General features: G+C 40.3%; 2 protein-coding genes across 3 annotated transcripts in view; one reads left to right on the top strand and one right to left on the bottom strand.

The window, feature by feature from the left end:
- The window catches only part of TARBP1 (TAR (HIV-1) RNA binding protein 1), a 40853-nt gene extending 28706 nt beyond the window's left edge, over nt 1-12147 (top strand). Inside the window, exons 22-30 of one of the 2 annotated variants that reach the window (XM_054062423.1) lie at nt 364-513; nt 2379-2465; nt 3346-3542; nt 4355-4436; nt 5780-5951; nt 6200-6391; nt 7469-7593; nt 10247-10383; nt 11789-12147. In XM_054062423.1, coding sequence (XP_053918398.1) covers nt 364-513; nt 2379-2465; nt 3346-3542; nt 4355-4436; nt 5780-5951; nt 6200-6391; nt 7469-7593; nt 10247-10383; nt 11789-11954 — 1308 coding nt within the window. In that variant the 3' untranslated portion in view covers nt 11955-12147. The remainder of the gene's footprint in view (nt 1-363; nt 514-2378; nt 2466-3345; nt 3543-4354; nt 4437-5779; nt 5952-6199; nt 6392-7468; nt 7594-10246; nt 10384-11788) is intronic. The other variant, XR_008449108.1, reaches the window with a different exon arrangement.
- A 373-nt stretch (nt 12148-12520) lies between these two features.
- LOC104060342 (cytochrome c oxidase assembly factor 6 homolog) lies at nt 12521-15382 on the bottom strand. The gene is made up of 3 exons (XM_009562126.2): nt 15265-15382; nt 14513-14669; nt 12521-12918 (listed from the first exon to the last, which is right to left on the bottom strand). Exons 2-3 carry the CDS (start codon nt 14654-14656, stop codon nt 12823-12825), a joined length of 240 nt encoding a protein of 79 aa, XP_009560421.2. The 5' UTR covers nt 14657-14669; nt 15265-15382; the 3' UTR covers nt 12521-12822.
- Between the last annotated feature and the right edge of the window lie 2413 nt (nt 15383-17795).

Below are 17795 nucleotides of genomic sequence, written 5' to 3'. Positions count from 1 at the left end.
TTCTAGAAATCACTGAAAGCTGGTGATATGTGCATTATAGGAGACTAGATTGTTCCTGTTAAAGCTAGGTAAAACACTGTACTATCTAATTTAAAGCTTTTCATTAATTAAAAAAAAGTTTTTCATTAGTTTCAGTAAAAATATTGCTACTTTATAAACATGCAGAAAAGAAATTTTAGTTTCATCTTCATAATAAAATATTCGACAAGTATTAAGAAATTAGATGGTTCTAAAATGTTTTTATTTGAGTATTAAAAATATTTATGATATGATAAAACTGAGAATGTTCTTTTCCATGAAGAAAAAATTCTGACTTAATAACTGACAATATACTAAATGATTATCTGATTTTTGTTTTCTCAGAATTTTTTGTGTGGAACCCTTGACAAAGTTTTTCAGGCTGGATTTGCTAACAATCAAGCATCTGTGAAATATATCATAGAATGGATTATTATCTTGAGTCTACATAAATACCCCCAATTCATTAATAAATTCTGGGACTGCTTTTGTTATGTAAGTAAGAACTTTGGCATTCACTGAAGAGTAATTTCAGTGAAGAGGATATAGTTTGTCTTCCCATACTTTATTTTCTCTGTATTCCAATTTTCCTTCAGAAGCAGTGGGTTGTTGGGCAGATCAAATTAACTTGGAAGAGAGTCTCAACTATACTCTGAGACATTTAGAAATTTGTGATCTAAAAGTAGCTGAAGACAAGTGAATTCTTCCAATTCAGAGATTTCCTTTTATAATGTACTGCTCTGGGCAGAGTTGAACTGGCACAGGGAGTCAGAGTACTTTTTGAAGTTGCCACTATAAGAGCCATCAGAAAGACATAAATGTCCTGGTTTCCGAGTTTGGGAAAATACTGCAAAGTTATTTGTGGTATCCACACCCAGCTTTTGTCTTCTGCATCTTGTTTGTCAGTGGAGCATAACCATATTCAGTTTGCAGCTTTTAATACGGACTTCTCTCACAGCGGACTTTTGTAATATTGTTCCAAAACTGGAGGCACTGTTTGAATTATGGTACCCGAAAGTCACGAAAGAGTTGAGTGGGGAGAACTGAATTATTAGCATTTCATTTTTGTCTTGGATTCTTGTTTAAGGAATTACCTATAAGGATTGACCTGTAGACATAATAATTGTCTGTATTCATATCCTTGAATTTGTTAGCACTGTACATTTGTGCTGAGTAGAAAATGTATGTACTTGCATCTCCTCCAGTGTATAGGAAAACATGAGATGCAGTGGTGCCTCTGCTGAAGCTCACCAGTCATAGTAGTTCAATGTAGATATTTTCTTGCTTATCAGATAGCCTTGTTGGTCCTGCTTTTTTTTTAAAGCCAAACAGCAGGACAAGAATTAAAAAAAAATAAATCAGAAAACTGTATATAAGTTTTTTGCCCTAAAGCAGGCAGATGTTTAATACCGTGCTGAGACAACTGTGCTTGCTAGTGATGTGTGCTGTGGTCTTTTGAGGCTTTGTTGTTTGGTTGGGTTTTTTCTGTGCAAGGGGTGAGGGAAATCTTTCAGTTTACAACTTAATACTTTCTTTTAAATGCATAAAGATGGCTTCTCATGCCTATCTGAACTAATGGGAAGTGCTGTAAGAGGTGTAACCTTTTCATATTTCAGAGTTCCTTCCAAGAGCTCAGGTTGTTGGAATTGCTGTCATCTTAGTAGATGATAACCTATTGGATCAAAGTGATCTCATGCTTACAACAAATGTACTGAAACACAGTAGGCCCATTCAAACAAACAGAGCAAGCAGAAAGCATGTAGATTTATGAAAAAAGGAATACAGATTGTATTATCCGAGGCTATCCTGGAAAGCAGTCACTGAAAAGGATTTTCAGGATTGCATTGAAAAATAAGCTATACTTTAGCATGCAGTGCAATGCTGTGGCAAAATGGAAGAATAAGAACTGTAGCTGTGAGCAGAATTGGTGAACAGAAGTGTGGAAACTCATTTTTTCCAGTAAAGAACATAGGTGAGGCTGAGGCAAGGCTATTCTTTCCGCATCCAATACCCACGTTCATGGTGACATGGAAAAGAGTGAGCACTGAAAAAGTCCCTGAGGTTTCTCTTGGGTGTAGGGTTTGGCAGGCTGGAGGGGGCAGGCAATACCATGAATTTGGGTTGCGTTTTAGCTCATTCACATTGCTGTATACTTTGTTCTGATGGATGTGTTAGTAAAAAGCAAATAATGTGTTAGGGAAAATTGGATCTTAATGATACTAACTTTGCATATTAGTAAATTTTGCTGTGGAAACACTTTTTTTAATAGTGTTGATATTGCATCTGCTGAACATGCTGTGAAAACTTAGAGGTATAAAACTGTTTTATAAGATATTTCTTGTTACATTCTCTTGCTTTAGGGTGAAGAAAAGCTTAAAACAAGCATCTGCACGTTTTTGTCAGTGTTATTACACTTTGACATTGTTCTTCAAAATACCTCAGAAAAGGTCAGTTTGACTACAAGTGTTCATTTCTGTTCAGTTGCACTGTATATGGTTTTCTGAAATAATAAACATTTTAGCAGTCTATTTTCAAAACTTTTTTAATATCTACTTCTTACTAAGGTATCCATTGATATGGAGGACACTAACTCTTCCTATCACCTCTGTAACATACTGAACTTAGGAAAATTAACTAAATGGCAGATGTTCTGGATACATAGGGCCTGGTTGCTTGTGATTTTTTTTTTTCTGGAATAGCTACTCTGGTTTTAACTAAACATGCAAGTGAACTCAGGTTTGTAATTCTTGCTGCTCTTGTTTAATCTTCATGAAATTGGCCAGCGATAACCTGAAAGGTGATCTTTTTATAAAATAACCACACTCAAATATGGACTTCTTTGGTAATAGCTAGTCCATATTACATTTAGAATGCCTTATTTGGGTTTCGCTATTTTTTTTATTGAACTGTAAAATAGACTACGGTAAGGTGTTACATTAGATCAACTACTTCGCATCTGTAGCAATCCAAGCTTTGCTGTTATATTTTAGTGTTTGTATATATTTGCAGCATCAGCTTTCTTGGGGCTAGAAGATCAGAAGTAAAACATATGCAGAATAATAATTTTTAAAGCAAACGGATATATTTTCAAAATGCAGGTGAGGCTGTAAGTGGGTGGTTGTAAGTTTGTGCCCTAGTGAGAAGGAAGGAATAAAGGAAATCAGGACTATGTTCTGAAGCCTGTATTTGCACATATATATACTGTTAAAGCTTTGGACTTTCTGAAAGGCTGTTTTTTGAAGAAGCCAATTACTTCTTGACTTGTGAACAGTGTGTTAAGACTTAATGTAAATGAAAGAAGCGTCTTTATCTTTGTTTTTTCTATAGAAGCCAGCTTTGAAGAAAGCCCTCACAGTTGTTCTACAGTGGTGTTTCAACCATAATTTTAGTGTTCGACTTTATGCGTTAGTTGCCCTTAAAAAAATCTGGGGTATGTGCAGAATGTTGCAAGTGGAAGAATTTGAAGCTCTGACATCAGTTATTGAATCTAGCCTTCAACAAGTGGAAAACATGCATGGCACGGGGTAAGTAACATTCTTCTGACTTAACAGCTTGACGTTGTTCTTGTGAGCCATTTGCAGAGTTTAATTTTCTAAAATTACCACTCACTTGATAATTTCTCTGGGGCTTCATGGATTTTTAACTCTGCTTAAAAAGAAACCAAAACTTGGAAATAGAAATGAAAGAAAATGAAGTGAGAATTCAGTGTAGCATTGCAGTCTTAAAGCACAGGAGGAAAGACTCGCGGCATGTTTGAACAGTGCTCATATTTTAGAGGTAGTGTAAAAAAATAAACCGTCAGGTGTGCTTAATTCTCTTACCTGGTGGGTTTTGAAGCAATAAAATTAATTCTTCCAAACTTCCTGACACCAGTAAATTCTCAGATATAAAAATAGAAAATGTTTTTGGTGTTAATATTGGAAAAAACTTCTGTGGGAGAAAAAATGATAGGGAAATTAATTTTAGGTGATGATTAAATAAGCTTTATAGACATGCTTTTCTGCTTACTGATTTGGAAATATAACAATTCAGTTAAATTTTGTGCTAAGGTTCAGTATCCTTTAGAGGCCTAGATGGGATACCCTTTCTTGCCAAACCTGCTTCTTTTGATATTTGATAATAGACTTTGGAGACATGTTATGGGCCTTTCTTGAAGCATAAATAAAACTTATTTCCTGAATGCTGTGGTTTGGTTTTGGATTTTTTTTTTTTATGGGTCCTCACTCCTATACAGTATTTAGTGAATAGAGTGAGATTGCTGTATTATAATTTGACAATTTAAAAAAATAGTATGTTGCCTTTTTTGTGCGACTTGCGTTCATTTCTGCAATTGCAGGAATGCTGGAAGGAACTGGCAGCGAATTCAAGATCATTTCTTCTTTGCAACGTTTCATCCAATTGAGGATTACAGTCTAGAGGCATGTCTGAAACTACTGCTAATCATTGTATTTGTGTAATTTTACAACTTTATTTTTGTCTTGCTTTGTATGTTTTAATGTAGGATGAATAATGAACACATATTATTCATTTAAAACTCTGAAAAATTCACCTAAATCGTGATGGATATAAGACTAAGACTGCAGCTTAATTGTGTAATTAATTGTTTAAAAACGTAGCTCCACTGAGAAGAATTGTGTGATGAATGGTGTGCCCATCTGTGTGTGGGTGGCTGGAAAAGTTACTTCTAGTCTACTTTATTGCATATAGTTTGTTAGGATTTTCGAGATGTCTGTTCTTAAAAGTAACTTGAGGTTGCTTAGCTAAATTGTAGTTTGAAATACAGATATGTAACTTCTAGAACATATTTTTCAGCTATCCGTTTTGACATAGCTTAAATAACTGACAGCTGAATAAACTCTGAGGGAAGCCAGGCAAAAAATAATGGTGAGGATAAAAATAGGAGAAGAACTAGGCTGAAGATAAGGAGAAGAACTAGAACACAAGATAAACATAAATGTGAAAAAGGGTACATAGGTTCTGCACAAACAGTGCCATCTTTCAGAGAAGGATTTGTTAGTTTTTTTTTAACTGATGTTCTCTGAAATATTTTTTGAAAACTTATATACGCTAGATATGACAATGAAATTCAGAAGTGAAAATCTTGAACAAGAAAAACAGAACAACCCAACAACAAGAAAACCAAATCGGGCTAATGCTTTAAGTATTTAAATGTATTCATGATACATCTTAACCTTTACCTCGGTGGTGCAATTGGGAAAAACAAAATATCTGGGTTTTAAACTGTCTTATTCAGCCTTTCCCTTTGGGTGTGTTTGTTCCTCCTTGATAAATTATGCTTAGATGTATTGGTAGTGACGTATTGGATTTTACCACTAGATTTTAGTGCTTTTGACTGTATTCCTTTTGACATTAAATGAATCTGCATTCTTTAATAGAAGTTTGTAAGGGTATCCAAAAACTTTTCAGTGTTGTGTAAAATATTTTCACAAGATCTGTATGCTGAGAAGCACAGCATCGATTCTTTGGTATTCTATAATTTAAAAACGGTCATCAGTGCGGATCCTTAGAAAAGGTCTAATCAGAGAGAGAAAGAGACTGGATTTATGGAAGTTTGAGAGAGGGCTATATGTAAAGTCGTGAATATTGAGAGATATATTAGTAAGTCATAAGTACCAAACAAGTATTAAAATCATAGAATGCTAGATATATGGTGCATGCAATAACATTACCAGAGATTAATTTATTTTCTGTTCTGCTTGCTTGAGAGGTTCTCTGCTAATAACACTGTGCTACATTGCAGACAATATTTTACACTCTTCCTCGCCTTTCGGAGCTTGCTGAAGATGAGTGGATTTCACTCTCTAAGTTTGACAGATTCACTGACATTCCTTTGCCACTGGCGTTTCAGTGGTATCGTTCTCGAACGGAACTTCGTGATCTGAAACCAAGCGACTGGTCTCAGCAAGACATAGGTAAAATACAGCTAACCTAAATTAAATATAATTATTTTTATGTAGTAGCTGTATACATCTTTATTTGATCTGATATCTATGTTTATCAGCTGAAATAGACTTCTGTCTACGTGAGCAGAGTATATGCCATACAGTAATAGCAGATGACTAATGGTGTCTATAGTATTACCATTTAGATAATAGTCTTTACTGAAGCAGCAGTTTCATTACCACTTGCATATCCATATGACTGCAACTTGTTTTTATAGGTTCAAATTCAGCTGAAACAGATGGCCAGACAGAATGGACTGATGTTCAGAAGAAGATTATACCTTGGAAAAACAGTACTCCTAGTTTAGACCTGGAAATGGTATTTCAGGATCGTGCTGCTAAACTGGGTAAATCGAACAGCAGACTGATTGTGGTGGCTTCACTGATCGATAAACCTACCAATTTAGGAGGTAAGGTTGATTGCACATTTTAAAATTTTTATTTTAGACCTTAGAGCCCAGTTGTATAATAGGAATGAATTCCATCTTATTTGATAATTAGAAAATTATGGAAGTGCTGCTAAGAGAAATAGATCATTACCCTGGGAAAAAAACGGTGACTAGAAGAAATGCTATATGCTTTAATAGCTACATTTTAATTAAAAAAAAATTGTACTTACACAAAGCATTCATTAATTAAATAGAACTTTGTTGTAAATCGTGTTCAGTTTCTTCCTGTTTTTATATTCTTTTTTACAGTTGAGTTTTACAACTGTCTGTGCAGTTAAAAGAAATAATTTGCTTTTAGATTTTTTTCCTTAACGAGTAAACCAAATCTCATAGACCTGTGAGTTTCTTACGACTGTGGGACAGGAAAATGCCTATTCCTGATTAAGTACTCCTTCACAATGTTGTGCAAGCTGTGATATAATAAATCCTGTGCATACTTTGTGTTGTGCTTGCTCTTCTCAGAAGTTTAAATCACTGCAGTGAGACTGTTAATGAAAAATGAACCCTCAGGCTGGTACTGGCTGCACTGTAAGGCTGTAATGTGTCATTCTCTCAAGCCTTTCATTGAACAGTTGCTGGATTTAGAGCTTCAATGTGTGTGTGTCCATTCATCCCTGCTGAGGCTTTGTATACTTTATTTTGTGTAATTAATATTGTAGAAGCACGATGTCAGACATAAAATCACAGAATAGTTTGGGCTGAAAGGGACCTTAAACATCGTCCAGTTCCAACGCCCCTGCCATGGGCAGGGACACCTCCCACTAGATTAGGCTGCTGTTAGCACATAGTGCTTTTCTAATTTTTATCCTTCTGCTAAGTTACCTACCTTGGTGGGGTTTTTTTTTTTTCCCCCTGGTAAATCATGTGGAACAAGGTGTGGCTTGGAAAAGATGTAGGAAGCACCTGAAACTGATGAAAAATGAGAGGGCTAAAGAAAACAAAAGAGATATGGTTACTTTATCCTTTTTCATTTGCTAAAATATTCTGGCTTGGTGTTTATTTTCTACACAAAAATCACTTTAATTCTTCTGTTTGTAGGTTTATGTCGTACAAGCGAAATATTTGGGGTGTCTGCACTAGTTGTTGGCAGTCTTCATTATATACAGGACAAGCAGTTTCAGCATCTTAGTGTTTCTGCAGAGCAGTGGCTCCCCCTTGTTGAGGTGAATGGAAACATTTTAATAGCTAAAATGTGTGCTATGAATTTTCATTTTCTCCGCTGCATAGTTCAGTCTCTTGGTTCTTTTATCTTGCAAAAATGAACTTTTTATTTAACAGGAGCTCCAACTGTTATCTCTGAGATCTATTCTTGAGTGTTTTGGTATGAACTTTGGGTCAACCTCATAAAAAAGAATTTAAATACTTTTAATTTCTTATTGCTGTGATAAACTGATTATTTGAGATGTCATTGTTACTCTGTGTTTTATAGTGGTGCATTGGAATTGGATGTTTACTTATAAAAGTTGAACAAAACTTCATTTATCCTGTTTGGTCCATTGATTTAGGTAATTTCATGGGGATAATATTTAAGTTTGCCTGAAGCTAACTTGTGCCAAACTTTTAGAACCTATTATCTGGCTTATAAAAATGAGGGTTTCAACCTTTATGTTCAGTATTTGGTAGGAAATATGTTTGTGATAATTTTTAATAATCTGGTTCTCAAGTATTTTCAAGTTTCAGATGGAAGTAATTTAAAAAATTAAGTGCAATTTTTTCATTTTTTCCCCCACGTTGTTTATTTTCAGCCTGTTTAAGATTTTATTCTAAACGAGATAGCTGTAGTGTGGTTTGCATAAAACAAAGCTGATGGACTCGTCTTGCTTAATCTCTGTACAGAAATTTACTGATAGATCTTCTGTTGTGTGAAGACATTGGCATTTAATACAAATAAGCAGTTTAAAGAGTAGGATGGAGACAACTCAGAAATTCTTCACTGAAAGCTATCACAAATTGTTATGCAGGCATGTATGGGAGCTCAGCTTCATTTCTGGCTGGTTTTATTATTTTGTGAAGGAGTTCCAGGTTAAATAACTATGCACGTTGTCGTTATGCAAGAGTGATTCTTTTACATTCAGATCTAAGGATTGCAACTGTTAGAAGCATTAGAAATCTTTTGTTTGTTGTATTAGTGGAGTAGGTTTGTAGAACCGTAGAATGGTTTGGGTTAAGAGGGACCTTAAAGATGATCTAATTCCAACCTCTCTCCGATGGGCAGGGACACCTCCCACCAGATTAGGCTGCCCAAGGCCCCATTCAGCCTGATCTTGAACACCTCCAGGAATGGGGCATCCATAACTTCCCTGGCAACCTATTCCAGTGTCTTGTCACTGTCATCGTGTAGAAATTCTTCCTTATGTCTAGTCTAAATCTGCCCCTCTCCAATTTATACCCATTGCCCCTAGTCCTATCACTACAAGCCTTTGTAAAATGTCCCTCCCCAGCTTTCTTATCGGCCCCCTTCAGGTACTGGAAGGTGGCTATAAGGTCTCCTCAGAGCCTTCTCTTCTCCAGGCTGAACAACCCCAACTTTCTCAGCCTGTCCTTGTATGGAACATGCTCCATCACTCTGATCATCTTTGTAGCCCTCCTCTGGACCTGTTCCAACACCTCCATATCCTTCTTATGTTGAGGATTCCAGACCTGGACACAGTACTCCAGATGAGGTCTCACAAGAGAGGAACAGAGGGGCAGAATCACCTCCCTACCCAGGATACTGTTGGCCTTCTGTGAGTGCACATTGCTGACTCATGTTGAGCTTCTCATCAATCAGCACCCGCAAGTCCTCCGCAGGGCTGTTCTCGATCACATCATCCCCCATCCTGTACTGAAATTGGGGATTGCCCTGACCCAGGTGTAGGACGTTGCACTTGACCTTGTTGAACCTCATGAGTTTCTCTCCAGCCTGTCCAGGTCCCTCTGGATGACATCCTGTCCTTCCGGTGTAGCAGCTGCTCCACTCAGCTTGGTGTGATTTGCAGACCTGCTGAGGGTGTCCTCAATCTCACTGTCTGTATCATTGATGAAGATATTAAACAGCACTGGTCCCAGTATGGACCCCTGAGGGACACCAGTTGTCACGGATCTCCATCTGGACTCCAAGCTGTTGACAACTACTCCAAATACAACCAACCAATTTCTTATCCACCCAACAGTCCATCCATTAAATCCATATCTCTCCAGTTTAGAGAGAAGGATGTTGTGGGGGACTGTGTCAAAAGCTTTAAGAAGTCCAGACAGACCACATCCATTGGTTTTCCTGCATCCACTGCTGTGGTTACCCTATCAGGTCCAGTATTGCATCTCCTCGGGTAGGGGTCTCTGTTAGCTGGATTAAGAAATTATCTTCAGTGCACTCCAGGAGTCTCCTGGATTGCCTACAGCTTGCTGGGCTACTTTTCCAGTATATTCAGGGTCGTTGAAAGCGTCCCAGTAGGATGACAGCTTGTGAGCATGAAGCCTCCTGTAACTGTAGGAAGAGGGCTTCTTTGGTTGGCTCTCCTTGATCAGTGGCCTGTGTTATACACCAACTACAAGGTTCCTGTTGGTTCCTCAGTCTTTTTTTCTGACCTGCAGCACGTTTTCAACCTCTTCATGGCTACAGGCTTTCAACCTGTTTTCTGGCATTACTGAACCTTCTGTGCTATTACTAAAGAGCTTTTAAAATGTTAAGCTACGTATATGCACAGAGGCTTTAGGGATAAAAATAATTCATCTTAAAAACTGTCCAAGTAAACTGATTTTTTTAGAGTAACTTCAGAAGTTTACAAATGGTGGTATTTAAATATTTGTATATTTCTCTCTACTTTTGATGGACAGGTGAAACCATCTCAGCTTGTTGATTATTTACAGCAGAAAAAAACAGAAGGCTACACTATTATTGGTGTGGAGCAGACAGCTAAAAGTTTTGATCTTACAGAATACTGCTTTCCAGAGAAGTCACTGTTGTTGCTGGGGTAAGACCACACACTTATTTTCTAAGTCTACCTCTGGCAGTCTGTCCCTTGTACTAGTCGGAGTGTGGTGATATGAAAACCAAGTGACAATGGTAAAAGGATATTTAGAATGGAAAGATTATGGAAACAGCAGAGACTGGCTTTGCGTCCTGAGGAGTAGGATATATTGATAACTACTCCTTAACAGTCCTCCCCGAATGGAAAGATTATGGAAACAGCAGAGACTGGCTTTGCGTCCTGAGGAGTAAGATATATTGATAACTACTCCTTAACAGTCCTCCCCATACTTAACCTATCCATACCATATCCATATAACCCCCTTTTTTATGAGTGGAGTTAGCAATAGCATTGATTATATTTTTCAAGGTGTGATAGGATATCATCTCTTGACTTTAGTAACATGGGACCCTATGTTTGTAGGCTGTGGTGAGCTCAGCAAGGAGGGGAAGGCTTTTGTTTGCTCGGCTTAACTTGGTGAGGACTGGAGTGAAGTGCGAGTGTGCATAGCTGGGAGATGCTTTAAAAATTAACAGTGAGGCACAGGACAAGGTAGCAAGTTTTAGCAGTGCAAGCATAGGCTGAGAGTACTTCAGAGTAAAGCAATAAGCAGTTCCTATAAGCAGGCAAGCCTTAGATGTGACAAAGAGAAGTCTACGTCAAGAAACCTAGAGGAAAGTGCCTACAAGTCAGAAAGCTACTGGGATTGCAGTGCCACTGAAACCAGGAGGAATGGCCTCCCTATCCTTTTATGACAAAGTGGGCAGAAATACCTGTTTTTCAAACCTTTTTATATGTAGCTTGTCTTCAGAATGTATTTCTTACAATAATTTTCTTCTCTTCTAGTTAAAGTTCTTAGTTACTGATAACCTTAAGTATCTTCTGGTATGTTCATTCCAAAGAGGAGAAACATTTCAAGTTCAAGGCTGAAAGTTCTGATCTTACAGAATAGTGCTTCTCAGAGAAGTCACTGTTGTTCAGTCTTGACACTTCATTAAAGCAAGACCTCATTGAATGCAAAGTGGGCAGATGTGCTTCCTTACTGTTCCAGCAGCTTCATGCCCTGGTTGTATCCTCTGTAGCTTTTTATTTCGCTCTATATGGATAGTTTCACAATAAAGGCATAGAGGGAGTCCTTAGTTTGTGTGTTCACCTATTGCTGGACCAGTGAATTAAAGATGAAGTGCTCTACCAGTTTTTCCTACATCAGAGTTTAGTCAGGTATCCCATGTTTTCTTTGTATCTGTAACATATTACTGTTTTGTAAAAAACAGTAATTTCTTGTCCTAATCCATCATACATTGAAGGCAGATGCACCATTTGTCATTGTGTTTTGATTGGTTTTGCATCTTCTGCTTTCTAGTACATCTGTATTTCCCCAGATATGTTACTGTTTCTTCTTTACTAGAAATGAACATGAAGGAATCCCAGCAAACCTGATTCACCACCTGGATGTCTGTGTGGAAATTCCTCAGCAGGGTATTATTCGATCACTCAATGTTCATGTAAGTGGCGCTCTGCTGATTTGGGAATACACAAGGCAGCAAGTGATCAAGCAGAAACAACAAAAATAACTGCCAAGAGTTTCATGCCTTATAGTACAGCTGGGTGACTTCTTACGGTGCTACAACATGAAATTCTGAATAGATGAGATACAAACTCAGGGTGAATGAGAATTCTTAAGTTTTGCATGTTTTGCTCTCATAGTTCAGACTGATTTTTAAATGCCTTATTAATACTTTACCTCCTTAAATAAAACTGTTGTATTGGAAATAAATACTACTTATATTGCATGTGGTGTGTGTGACTTTTCTGCTATTAGAATATCAGCGCGGTACCACTTACAAGCCTAACCTCAAAACATGATTTTTTTTATTGCAGTAATTTCGATTATGGTGACCATGCTTGAAATGGAAGCGAAGCCTTCCTCCAGCCACACTCAAAACTTACAGTAGCTGCTAGTTTATAGTAGTTTATGATTTGATTTAAACTGCATTTTAAAATATTTGAAATACTTTGTAAATGACAAATACAAATTAATCTAAACCACCTGCTTTTGACAAAGAGATGGAGGTGGAATGGATTATTTCTTTTAACAAAAAGCTTGTTCACTTCGTGAAAAATATTTTTTTTTTAGAATATGCACATTACACTATTAAATAATTGTTTATTCCTGTGAAAAAATTTGACTAATTATACATTGCAAACCTTAAATTTGTGGACAGTCCGGCACCATATTTCTTTGACTTATAGTCACGAGAAAGCTGTCCGTGATCATCTCTTCTCAACAGACGCATGAAACCATGCAACAGCAACAGCAGCCTGCAGTTCAGGGAAGGCAGTAAGGTTACCAGTTCTTGAGCTCAAGTAGCTTCTGTTGCTTTCCCATGCTTCCTCCTTCCATAGTTACTTCTCACTAGATTTAATTTGAAAGCAGAGTACTTAAGACTTTCCAGCAGCTTCTGGAGGATGATACCCTTCTGTTTCAAGCTTTTTTTTATATTTTAAAAAGTCTCTTCTTCTGTCAAAATACTTTACCTGTTAAAGAGAAGGTGTTCATTAGAAAAAAAACTAGCAGAGGAAAGGGCTTTGTGCATTGCAAGACAACTAAGGAATAAACAATCTTTGATCACTGAACTTAAGGATTTTAACTTAATAGACTAGTTAGGAGTTTCTTTCTCTGTTGAAACAGAGTGGGTTTGGGTTTTGTAGGTATTTTACCATTCTGAAAGTGAACTTCCAGTTTCCTGTCATAAACGCAGCATTACTTCCATGGACAGAAGTAATGTCTAAGGTAGTCTATTGCTTTGCTGTTTTCACTGCTATGAACAAAGATTATTTGTAATACAAAGGTAAGTCCAGCAGCTTTTCTATGGTATTACAGACTCTGTGACCTCTGAATTCATCACCTAGAGCCACTGATGCATATGGTGCAAAGCACTGGCAGATGAAATCACCACTCCTGATGACATAGGACAGAACTGCAGTGTTCAAGGTGTAAGTCAGTACAGCAACTGTGAATTTACCCATATTTTAAACTGACTTCAGTCTACTAGCTCCAACAGGAACTGTTGGGCCTCTCGGACAATGCCATTCCTAAAAGGCAATGCCTATTAAAACAGTTAAGAATTGTAGTTTGATCTTAGGAAACTAAGGAATGCATATGAGTGAGCTGATGTAAGCTGATGGTTTACTGCAAGCACAAGAATGCACCATATGCCAGTCAAGACACCATGCAACTAGAAGTCCTGCATGTCACCTCCCTTCCATATTAGCCTTTCACTGACAGTAATTTCTGTGTGCTTCAAGATCTTGGGTACCTTTCGGAATGTTTTTTTTAATTATCTTAAAGAAAAAGCCTGTATATTTGTGTAATTATCTGAAAGTCTGAGAAGGTATTTTTTTTTCCCTATATACTTTATGCTGCTGTCCATAGTTCCTGGGCCAGTCAGTGGTCTGCTCAAGAGTTTTAATTTCCCAGCAAGACTGAAAGTGTGCAAACCAAGTTAAGTTTGACAAGAGCATAGGGTTATCTGTAAGAAAGTCTTAAGATTGCATGTGTTCTGCAATCCAAGAAGCAAGAGTCACAGAATCACAGAACATTTTGGGTTGGGAGGGGTCTTAAAGATCACCCAGTTTCAAGCCCCCTCCCATGGGCAGAGACACCTCCCACTGGATCAGGCTGCCCAAGGGCCCATCTAACCTGGCCTTGAACACCTCCAGGGAAGGAGCATCCACAGCTTCCCTGGGTAACCTGTGCCAGTGCCTCACCACCCTCAGAGAAAAAAATTTCTTCCTAATATCTAATCTAAATCTCCCCTCCATCAAAACTATTACACCTCATCTTATCCCTGCACTCCATGGTACAGAGCCCCTCCCCAGCTTTCCTGTAGCCCCTTTAGGCATTGGACAATCGCTATAAGGTCTCCCCAGAGCCTTCTCTTCTCTAGGCTGAACAAACCCAACTCTTTCAGCCTGTCCTTGCAGGAGAGGTGCTCCAGCCCTCGGATTGTTTACAGAGTGGCTACTATTAATCAGGTAAATGCAATCCCTCCTCACTGCTGTGGCCAGTGCGCATGGAAAGGCTCTGTTCACTCCGTACAAGCCACGGAGCGGGAGGATGGCTGCTCACCCACTGCTGCGGGCACCGCGCCTCGAAGGCCAGCCGCAGCTCCTTGCACTTGGCATCATCCTCTGTGTGCCTGTCCAAGCACTGCCACAGCTCGTCCCGTGCTCCCCAGCACGCCTTCCGCTCCTCCATCGTTGGTGCTGACATCTTCGCTGCTGTCCTGGACACAAACCGCAACTGTGGTTATCCAAAAGCCCATCAACTCCAGACTGGCTTGGGAGCCTCCACCGCCACCCCGACTGCAGTTCCAAGGCTCTGCACAGCACTCGCCACACCACAACGCACTGCACCGCACTTGCTGCCCCGCACTCACAACTCCGTGCTCGCCACCTTGCACTGCACTCACCGCTCCAAAGTGTCCTGCCCCCTCCCCGCACTGCTCCGCCCTCACCACCCCGCACCTGCCTGCCCTGCCCCGCACTCTCTGCACTCACACCTCTGCACGCACCGCTCTGCATTGCACTCCCAGCTCCCCCACACTCACCACCCTGCACCGCACTCACACCTCCACACGCACAGCTCTGCCCCGCACTCCCAGCTCCGCACTCGCTGCCCCGCACGCACTGCATCGCACTCCCAGCTCCGCACTCCCCGCTCTGCACCGCGTCGCACTCACCACACTGCACTCACACCCCCGCACGCCCCGCACCGCCTCGCCCTCACAGCTCCGCCCCGCTCTCACTCCTCCACTCTCACCACCCTGCATCGCACTCCCAGCCCTCCCTCCCCGCTCCGCACGCCCCGCTCTCACTCACCGTGCCGCACTCCCTCACGGCTCTGCCCCGCTCCAGCCGCCCCCGCTCTCCCGGAAGGTCAGGCTCCCGGAAGCGGCACGGCTGTTCCCAGTGCGCAGCCGCGCGCCGGCGGCTCGGGATGACGCGAGCGGGGTGACGTGTGTCCCGCCCCTGCCGCCTCGGACCCGCCCCGCGGGAGCTGCTGGAGAGGAGCGGTACCGGGAGGGGGTTTGAAACTGCAGAGCTGGTTGGGTTCAGGGCTTCTGCCTTGTAAAAACCACTCTGGAGACATTTCTCGTGACAGGCTCCGGCTCATTGTGTGCCAGGGGAGGTTTAGATTGGATATTAGGAAAAATTACTTTACTGAAAGAATGGTGAAGCGTTGGCACAGGCTGCCCAGGGAAGTAGTGGAGTCACCATCCCTGGAGGTGTTCCAAAAGCAGGTAGACATGGCCCTTTTGGACTTGGTATAGTAGGCATGGTGGTGGTGGGCTGACGTTCTGACTGGATGGTTTTGGAGGTCTTTTCCAACCTGAACAATTCTATAAAAGCAAGGAATCATAGAATCATGGAATAGTTTGGGTTGGAAGGGACCTTAAAGATCACCTAATTCCAACCTCCCTGCGATGGGCAGGGACACCTCCCATCAGACCAGGCTCCCAAGGCCCCATCCAACCTGGCCTTGAACACCTCCAGGGATGGGGCGGCCACAGCTTCCCTGGGCAACCTGTGCCAGTGCCTCAGCACTCTCATCGTGAGGAGATTCTTCCTCATGTCTAGTCTAAATCTGCCCCTCTCCAATTTATACCCATTCCCCTTAGTCCTGTCACTACATGCCTTTGTAAAATGTCCCTCCCTGGCTTTCTTATATGGCTTCCTTCAGCTATTGGAAGGTCGCTATGAGTTCTTCTCGGAGCCTTCTCTTCTCCAGGCTGAACAACCCCAACTCTCTCAGCCTGTCCTCGTATGGAACATGCTCCAGCACTCTATCATCTTTGTAGCCCTCCTCTGTTCCAACAGCTGCATATCCTTATGTTGAGGATTCCAGAACTGGATGCAGTACTCCAGGTGGAGTCTCACAAGAGTGGAATAGAGGGGCAGCATCACCTTCCTTGCCCTGCTGGCTGCGCTTCTGTTGATGCAGCCCAGGATATGGTTGGCCTTCAGAGCTGCGATAGCCAAGGAATTGATAGTCTTCCACACTGGCTGCCAGGGAACACAGACTGGGTTTGCAGTTTTGAAAGCTGTGGCCCATAGTAACATGCTGCAGTTTTGGGAAGGATGAAGTTTTGGAAGCTGGGGAGGTGCTTTTAATAGGGACCTAACGCTGTGAGGTGCTGAGCCCCTGGCAGCTCCCAGACCAGTGGCTTCACTAGGAGCTTGTGAATAGCCGGTTCTCCTGGTGCATGAGGCCGCTCAACAGCTGGATCAGGGAGAGGGTGTCACTGGCCACCTCCCTGGTCCAAGTTGGTTTTCTTCCTCAGCACACAATAGTAATTCTGACTGGTGGTGGTGGGCATGCTTTCCTGGTTCTCCTTGCAGGTGGCTCACTTGTCTCAATACAAGGAAAGGATTTTTTTTTTGTTTTAGAGAATACCAAGGATTTGCACTTCTTCAACAGAGCCCTCTGTAAGCCAGACAGATTTGGAGGGGATTTTTTTTTTCTTGAAATACATGAGCAACACCTTGGAAGGGATAACTTTTTAGAGCAAAGAGGATGTGAGTGCTGCTGTGTGCTGTGCGACTCATAACACAATCTGTGTTCTGGTCACTGCCTACTTGCTTAACCACCTTCTTTTTGCTAGACTATGATAGGTAAGAGACAGAAATGCAGTAATTTAATTTCTCATAGAACAGGGGTTTTAAGGTGAGTGGAAGTCTCTACAAAATTAGAATTTCAATTATGTTTTTCTGTTGAAAAGAAATAAAATAGATTTATATTACAGCTTACTTATGACCCTTTTGTTCTCAGCTTTTGCGAAGAAAGCTTTTACAAACATGAATATTCAGAAGAAAATGAATGTTAAGTCTAAAACCTGAAATGCAATAATAGGAAATGTCAGTTGTGGTTTAGATTTCAAAATTTATGGTGCATGTAATGTTGTTCAGTTATTGCATTAATTAAATAGAAGGGATAATGGGATTATATATAGTAAATCACAAAGCCCAAATAGTACATCTGGAGTATTTGTGATAAATACTTTATTCTTTAATGACCTGCAGCCCAAGAAATACTCACTGGAGACAGCTGTAAATAACTTTGTGTAATGGATATTATGGAAGTTTAATGATCTGGTTTTAGAAAGTGCATAAAGCGGGGGGGGGGGGGAAGACATATTTAATGCCATTTGATTAAACTGCTGTCACAAGGAGGTGGATTTTTTTGTTGTTAGTTTGCCAATTCTAAGTATATAGCTCTGGTCTTTTACTTTTGAGAAATGTGCCCAGTAAATAATAAACAAGATATTTGTAATAGGCAGGCAGAAACAAATGTTCTAGAAAGATGAGAGGGTGAAACGATTTCAGATTTGTTAGGTGCCACATTTGAAGCG

Source organism: Cuculus canorus, chromosome 3 (genome assembly GCF_017976375.1).
Source record: "Cuculus canorus isolate bCucCan1 chromosome 3, bCucCan1.pri, whole genome shotgun sequence".
NCBI lineage: Eukaryota > Metazoa > Chordata > Aves > Cuculiformes > Cuculidae > Cuculus > Cuculus canorus.
The sequence above is the reverse complement of the archived record's forward strand: the minus strand, read 5'-3'. Positions and strand labels throughout refer to the sequence as shown.